This window comes from Opisthocomus hoazin, chromosome 22 (genome assembly GCF_030867145.1).
Source record: "Opisthocomus hoazin isolate bOpiHoa1 chromosome 22, bOpiHoa1.hap1, whole genome shotgun sequence".
Classification (NCBI taxonomy): domain Eukaryota; kingdom Metazoa; phylum Chordata; class Aves; order Opisthocomiformes; family Opisthocomidae; genus Opisthocomus; species Opisthocomus hoazin.
This window is the reverse complement of record NC_134435.1, coordinates 3,575,785-3,583,870: the sequence shown is the minus strand read 5'-3', so window position 1 is coordinate 3,583,870 and position 8,086 is coordinate 3,575,785. Positions and strand designations below refer to the sequence as shown.

At 46.1% G+C, this 8,086-nt stretch overlaps 1 protein-coding gene across 1 annotated transcript; it reads right to left on the bottom strand.

Annotated features, from left to right (window-relative positions):
* Positions 1–297: 297 nt before the first annotated feature.
* Positions 298–7,497, bottom strand: CAMLG (calcium modulating ligand). Its single transcript, XM_075441759.1, has 4 exons — positions 7,225–7,497; positions 5,342–5,796; positions 4,607–4,672; positions 298–2,918 (listed from the first exon to the last, which is right to left on the bottom strand). The coding sequence occupies exons 1-4, from the start codon at positions 7,391–7,393 to the stop codon at positions 2,727–2,729; spliced, it is 882 nt and encodes a 293-aa protein (XP_075297874.1). The 5' UTR covers positions 7,394–7,497; the 3' UTR covers positions 298–2,726.
* Positions 7,498–8,086: the final 589 nt, after the last annotated feature.

Genomic DNA, 8,086 nt, shown 5'->3' with positions numbered 1-8,086 from the left:
GCCCCCCTCCCCCCACTTCCTGTGCGCCGTCTGCCTGCGGCGCCCCCTGACGGCCGGAGGGCGCCGCGCCGCGAAATGGGCAGCGCCCCGAAACGGGCAGCGGAACGGGCAGGGAAACGGGCAGCGCCCCGAAACGGGCAGCGGAACAGGCAGCCGTCCCGCTCACCGCCCCTGCCCGGGGAAAGGCTCGGCCCTGTCCCTGCTGCCCAGCCCAGGCGGGATCCCCGGCGCAAAGCGTCCGCCGCGCACCGCTGCTCCCTTCCCGAGGCAGGAGGAACCGCTGAGGAAGGGGCTAACGAAAAAACCTTTAATAGAAAACAATCAGTTTGGCAATAAACATTAAATAGAATTATGTACACGAGCAGAGATAAATTAAAAACAGAGTAAAAGGGATTCATTCCTCAAGCAAGGAGGCATCACTGAGCAGGTGGCGCGACGCCTGCTCTGAGGGCAGGAAGGCTTCCTCCAGCCCACCCCGATGTCACGGGACAAAACCAAGTGTTTACGGGCCAAAAAGTTCCAGGTTAGGTCTCGCAGCAAGATTTCTTTCAGCGCTTCAGAAGAAAACCCACTTCATCTTTCCTTGAACATCAGGACGGTGGAAGGGGTTGAGCGAACATCGAGCAGGTGGGGCAGCTCCGTCCTTAACATTTAGCTGATCTGGATTAAAATTTTTATGCCGAGGATTAAAAATTCACTGCTTTTTGCAGCTATTAGTCCGCAGTATTTTTGCAATGTATTGGTATTACATTTGGGCTTATAAATAGAGAGCCAGGACAAGATTAACTTTTGAGTAAACTCATTATTTACATATCTCAACCTTAATTTAAATGACAGCTATTTCTGTTTGCTGAAATTCCTGTCTAATATAAACAAATTTAAAGCTTCTCAATAAATATTGGTGCCAATAGACCTAAGTCAGGATCCTTTGCAGCCCAGCTCTGGACACGTCTGACATGATACTCACTGTAAAATAATCAGTAAAAACATGAAAATTGTCCAATGAAAACATAAGGTTCTTGTTTTCATGCCACAGACAAACATTTATCTAACTTAGGAGTCCGAAATGCAGCGCTAAAATGATAGCAGGAAGCTTTAACAGAAAAGACTAAGCAGAAAGCAGGGCTATTTACTTTAAAGGGGCATAATAAAACAAACACTTTTGCTCCCTAAAACAATTTCTGCAGACAAGTACCAAGATAAATAGTGTTTCTCTATGCTAAAAAAAGGCATTAGCCTAGATTACCTGGAAGTCCAGATTCTAAACAGAAAACCACAAATTCAAAATAATACGAAATTTAGCTTCAACAGGCGTTTTCACAGACTGTCAGCATTTATGCTGACTATTTGGAATGACACTTCCTTCCTCTCACTGTGCAAAATCTGTATGAGACTGGAAACCAGAGCACTCGCTAGCTTGCCGCTTTATCCAGTGACAAGATTCATCTCTATTCGTTTCACCTACGTGGTTGCACATCCACAGAAAAAAAAAATAACACAAAATGCTGCTCTCCCTTCATAAGTAGACCTTCACCTGGGAGTCAACTCCAAGCACTATTTTTTATTTCGCTGTCACGTGTAGCACACAGGCTTCAAACAGGAACGGCTACTGTGATTTCACGGGGGCAATTTCAAGAACACGCCAAAACAGTTTAACAGTTCTGCTGAATCAAAGACAGGTGCTGTGCGGTTGCAGCGCTACGCAGCAGGAGCAGAACTCCTCTGCAATTAAGATCCTCTTTACATGCAAATGCCCGGTAATCAGCAGAGACAAACTGCAGAAATGAACATCACATTGACAGTTGTCTTACGCAATCCTGCAAGGAGCTAGGAAGGAAAAAAAAAAAGTCCCCTTGTTAAGTTTTTATGTATATTAGAGCAAACATTTGATACTGCAGGTTGGTTGCCAATATATACAATTTCTCCTCACCAGATGAACTGTTAAATAAAGAAAATGAATCAGAATGAAAGCACATGTATGAGCTACACTAGGATTAGGCTGCTGGAAACTCACACACAGGTGAGATTAACAATTTTGTTTCTTCCTACTTTTTGACCAATGACATTTGCAAGCAGCAGGACTTTTTTGTTGTTGATTTTGCTTAGCTGTTTTGCACTATAAGCATCAAGTGAAATTAATCACATTCACAACAAATGTATAGCAAGGCAAGGGTTAGGACAACAAAGTGGCATGTTTCACCAACATTCTCCAGAAGCAGCTACTTGGTTCAACATTCTGAATTTGAACAATGGAATACAGGGACTTGTTTTATTTAGAGCTTTCTTAAAAAATGGGAACACCACAAAATGAGCAGTTCTTGTTAGCTATAGTCATATGGGAGACATATATATATATATGATTCTGCTGAAGGGAATTCTCTTCTCTTTGTTCTCACTGAAAAGAACAAAGGCAGCTTTGTAAATGTTTATGACAGAGGCTGAGAAGGGCATCATCTAACTAAAACAAATAAACCATCCACTGACAACTGCACCCTATTCTCAAGTTTCTAACTGACAGACACAGTATTTAAATGAACTGAACCAATACAACTGCCAGTCTGGGACGCCGCTCTTCCTTTCCCAGAATGACTGGATTTAAGGCTCCTTTCAAGCATTCCAATGGGTAAGAATTTTAATGAAGGTTTCAACCTGTTTGCACAGCCAGACGTTAAAGGAGAACAGTCCAGAAAGCTTTAGCGTAACTACTGCGTTGACTTCTACAGCCATCATGGTACTTCAGAACCAAAAAACAGAATAAGTTCATGGCAAAAGATAAAAGTAAAGAAATAGACACAAAGGTCTGTGAAAACATCTCCCATTTTGCTGTAGGTGTCCATGGAGCGACTAATCACTTCTGCAGGGATCCCAGACAGTAAAAGAGCAGCAGTTAATACTGTCGTTTTCACCTTCTTCTCACACTAAAAGAAAAAAACAGTATTATGTTAGTTCTGTTATAATCCAATTCTGCTTTACATATCACAAACGTTGTGCCAATTTCACACGCAGCCAGGCACATTCCAAATTCATCGGTAAGAGCAGCAGGTTTGGATTAATTCTCTCCAGACAGGCTCCAGCATTCACACCACTTCTCCCAGCTACGGATTCATGCTGTGATGGATCTGCTGGAGCTGAGTGAGAAGCTGGTTAACAGCAGATAGAATTCATCACAGATATTGTGCCTACTTCATGCTGGCGCCCCAAGCAGGCTGCAAAATGGGGCTGGGCAGCAGCTTCTGCATGAGTGGGAAGAGTCCCAGACAAGGGCAATCTGGGTGTAAGAAGCCAAGCCAGGCATCTCCACAGCCAGAACAGGATTAATCTCATCACACTACTTGGCAAAAAATACTGTCACTTTTCTAAAATGATTTAGAATCGAAAACCAACTGTTTCTTTCTATTTTGGTATGATTCCATTTGGCAGTTTTATCCTCTAAACTCAGAAATGCCCCAAAGCCCTTCTGAAAGCTGTTCGTCTGTCCTTAAGATGAGGAATCCTGAGGATGCAAAGTCTGACAGGCAGGAAAAGGTGACAGTAGCTGAAAATTTTGGTAGTTTGATGATACTTGCTGGATATCTTAATTTCATCCAATCTAAATGAAGCTTTCAAGAATCCTTCTAGGTTTCATGGGAGAAAAGTGAAGGATAGCAAGCTGTTTGACCTCATCTGGGTCTATGTGCAGTAAAAGCAAGTTGTGGAAAGGAACCACCTCTTTAAATCCTGAAACTGAAGAGATGATTTTAAAGACAATAGAAACAAGATTGTAAAGATCTAGCAGATGAGCTAGCGCAAGTCTAAGGCTAACTCTACTGCTTTGTGCTGTGACACGTCAGCTTAGCATGACTACTGTGAAGTTTAGTTTTCAGTGATATGACTACTGTGAAGTTTAGTTTTCAGTGATATACTTAACTACAAAAAAACTGCTGATTTATTCTGATTTTCTACAGGTAATCTATTATTCCTTTTAAAATGCAAATTTTCACTTTCAGCTATGGATTAAGCATCATTCAGTCCCGCCTTGCACTATAGAACTGACAAAATCATCAACCAAACAAATACATCAGCAGCACAATTAACTGGTTTAAATATATAAAGCAAGTGATATAGCCAATGTTGCTAATAAGCAGCAAGTTTCACACACACAACTAAATGTCTCATTTCAAGTTGCCACTGAATGCAGAGCCCTTAAAACCCAAGGACTGCCTCATGTTCTAATGAACACCCCACCAAATTTCATCCAGGTATCACATGCAGAACAGCTCCTGACAGAGCAAACAGTAACCACAGAAGAGCATGGTCTAGGAGAAAAGCAAAAGCTTCCTAAAGACATGAAAGAACTACCTGGCTTTCCTGGTCAGATGCTTTGAATTCGGCTACCGCTAAACAAGTTCCTAGTCCACATTTTCACAGCAACTTTAAAAAATATTTGGACTAAATCTGGGGAGATTAAAAGCTAGTATAAACTACCAGTATTTGGCAACACTCAATTCTACAGTTTAAAAAAAGGGAAGAATACGTCACATGCATTGGTCCCAAAACAACACCATCTAAGCACAAGTTTAAACGTAAAACATTTCAAATTAATCTAATGCTGGAAAAAATATTTTACCTTTGGAAAGTACTTGGACAGTCCCATGTAAGCAAGTTGTAGAGTAAGAAATGGTGCAAATATTGACTGAAGGAAAAGAATATATAAAAATTAACTTGGTCAGAAGTAACAGCTAAGAAAACACAGAAACTGAATGCTTCCCAAGTCATAAAAGGAAATTAAGTAGGTAAAATTCATGGACAATAGCAACAGCATTCTTGAATAATACAAACCTAAGCAGACAAGTTACATGTCAAAAATAAGGTTCTGCCTTATTTTCTTCGAGCCTAAACCCCTGAAATCGCAGAAGCATGCAGCAGTGTATCAAACTGCGCCCAGAGATCCAGGAGGCCGCAGGCGGTAGCAGCCTCACACCTCTGCACCATGTGCTGGCAGGCACCTACAACACCAAGGAACTACTTTTCTCAGAAGACTGATAAATCAGTAGGATCTGCTTATCTTGGGACAACTATTGTTGTTCTTACTCTGTTCTTCTTTTGTAGACTCCAAACTAGAAGAGCAGTTGACACATGCTCACAAAGACGGGAATAAACTCACAGGAGGCTTCAGCTGCAACAACTACTGCAGTGCTTCTGCTCCTCAAACACTGTTTTAGACAGTTGTTGGAAACATACACAGTGCCTGAAGTCCCCCACTCAGTCACTACTGATAGACTTCGGCCCTAGATAAAGAGCATTTCACAGTAAGTTTGCAGTAAACTAGCAAAACAGAATAGGTTTGTTTTCCTGAACTCACCAAGTACTTGCACACAAAAGCCCTGACTGCGATGGCAAGCAGAGCACATCCCACCAATCTAAAAATGCGGAACGAGTCAAACTCCTCCACTGCATTCCCATTCTCTTGGCTCGGCTTCTCACTCATCAGCTGGTTCCTCAGCTTCAGAGCTTCATCAAACCTGGATAAGTACTGCTCTAATCCGTGTCTAGGTGGCCGCGGTGCAGCTTCAGATGACAGTTCCCCTCTGTTACGGTGACGGAGCTCGCTTGTACCCTCACTGACAAGCTCTGGAGTTTTAGTGAACAAGTCCTTATCCCCTTTGAGGTCTGCCATGCTGCCTGCATGGTCAGCTGTGCCTGCCATGTTACAGACAGAATCACCAAGCACAATTCGCTTGGAAACTGAAGGAATGGGAAGGGAGTTTGATTTATCTTGTTCGTGCTGCAGCTTTTGTTCTGTGTGACTTTCATCATCTAAAGAAGAGAAACAAAAATACAGAGTTATGCACACCAGGTATGTGGAGCAACGCTTTAGCCATACTAGATTTGGGTCCTGGGTTGATGTCTCCGCTTCCAAAGTGAAAAGACAGATTTATGATGAATAAATGTGCCAATTATTAATCACAAAGCTGTTTGACATACCTGAATACAAGCAATCCCATTTTAAAAAGAAATGGGCTCAGCTGATACATGGCCTACTTGTGTACCAAAGGAAAGACTTAGGTTACACCACAGATGCTGATAATGAAAAGGGAAGAGCACAGCGTGGACCAGGCTGAAAACGCTTATCAGCTTCACCATAATTATGCTTTTACAAAACTAGACTCGGCACACTCCTGTCTCCCCTCTGCCAGCCTACAAAGAACCCTACCTGTACCCCATGCTTTGCATTGCGGGGCACTCTTCAGAAATGGCGCAGAGACGAGGCAGAGAACTGTGCAGCGCAGGTCGGAAGCCGAAGCTGTCAGTCAGGAATGGAGAAATTAAAACACTGGACTTCCTCAAGCAACAGCACTGCACGCACAAGAGGAAAAATGGTGTTCCAAATACGCAGAGCTACATGAAAAACCCCAAAGATTCAAAGGAAGTCAGTCACCCAGAAGGAGTGTTAGGGACTGACAAATGGGCAGGCAATAGAAGCAGCTTTGGCTTGTTCCCTGTTGTCAGAGGCAAAGCAGCGTTAACGTTCTCTGTGTTAAACCTGAAGACCTCTTGCCGCAGAAGAGGCGATGACAGAGAACACAAACCAAACGGAGGGGCAGATGAACAGGTCTGCTCCTAGCAGAGGGGTACCAGCACTTCAGCGTGTTTCTCAGTACTCCAGGAGACTGATTCATGGTTGACGGGCAGCCTTGTAAACTGAACTCTGAGAACTCTTTTCCTCCTCGAAGCGTGTACAGAAATACGAATGACCTACCTACGAATCTGCAAGAAAATTCCGCGTGCCAACCACAAACATCCGAGGACTGATTATTCTCCAAATGGGAGAAAACGGACATGAAACCCACGACTACGGAAGCAAGCAGCTACTGAAGAAAAACGCGGGGGGAGCTCACCGTTGTCTTCAACTAAGAAAAACTACTCGCGGTGAAACGGCAGCTTGCTTGCTCGCTATGTAAGAACGGTACCAGGCCCCGGACCCGACGGCGGCACGTTTCTGGTGACAGATGCGTTTGATCCGCGGGTCTCTCGAAGACCAGAGACGGGCGGGCTTCATTTCTAGCCCCACCGAGACAGCAGATGGCACTGAGGGGCCAAACGCCAGCCGCTCCCGCCCCGCGGGCAGGCTGCGGGGAGCGGCCACGGCAGGAGGAGGCCGCAGCCGGCCGTCAGGGCCAGCCCCGCGGCCGGGAGCCCTCACACCGCCGCCACAGCCCCGCCGCGCCCCGCCACAGGGCTCACCCTTGCCCGCCGCGGGCCGGTGGAAGCCCATGATGCGGTTGATGCGCTCCTCCGAGTTCATCAGCAGCTTCCTCCGCCGCAGCTCGGCTCGGCGCTGGGAGGCCGAGAGGCCGGCGGGGGGCCCCGGGGGCGCGGACACGGCTCCCGCCCCTCCACCGTCCTCCTCCATCCCCGGCGGGAAAGGCCGCGGCGTTACCTCAGCGCCGCACAATGGGGCCGCCCGGCCTCAGCGCGCAGGCGCCGGCACCGCCCGCCTCCAGCCGCTGAAGCAGGCGCCGCCATGTCGCGTAAGGGCAGGAGAACGGGGAGCCGGGCGGGGAGAGCCCACAGCGAGCCGGGCACTCCGACGGTACGGCGCCCTCACTAAAGATGGCCGCTCCGGATTCGGAAGTAACGTCACGGCGCCAGAGGCGGTGGTGTCAGCGCAGCGAAGGGGCGGGAAGGGAGAGAGGGCTGAGGGGGCGGCGGGGGAAGAGGCCGCGCTGACGGGAACCTGACGGGAACCTGACAGGAACCCGACAGACAGCTTCAGCCAGGGTGAGGGCTTTTGAGTACCTCCAAGGAAAGCAGACCAGCAGTGACGCGGCTTCACGCGCTGAGCGGCCGCCAGCTCTTTCCTTGGCTCAAAATTCTGGTTTCTGTAAGCCTGGCAAATCGCCTTGTGTTCACTGAGGAAAATCAGCTTAAAATGCAATATAAAAACTAGTACAAGTTGGTAACATTTTCCTTATCGTACAGAGAGGTGTACGCGGTGTTCTTTAGGGAAACTTAAATTATTAGAATAAGTGAACATTCACGTTTCTAACCAAAGTAGTATTTACTTAATGCTCTGTAAACTAGAAAAACAACGGTTAAAATCGTG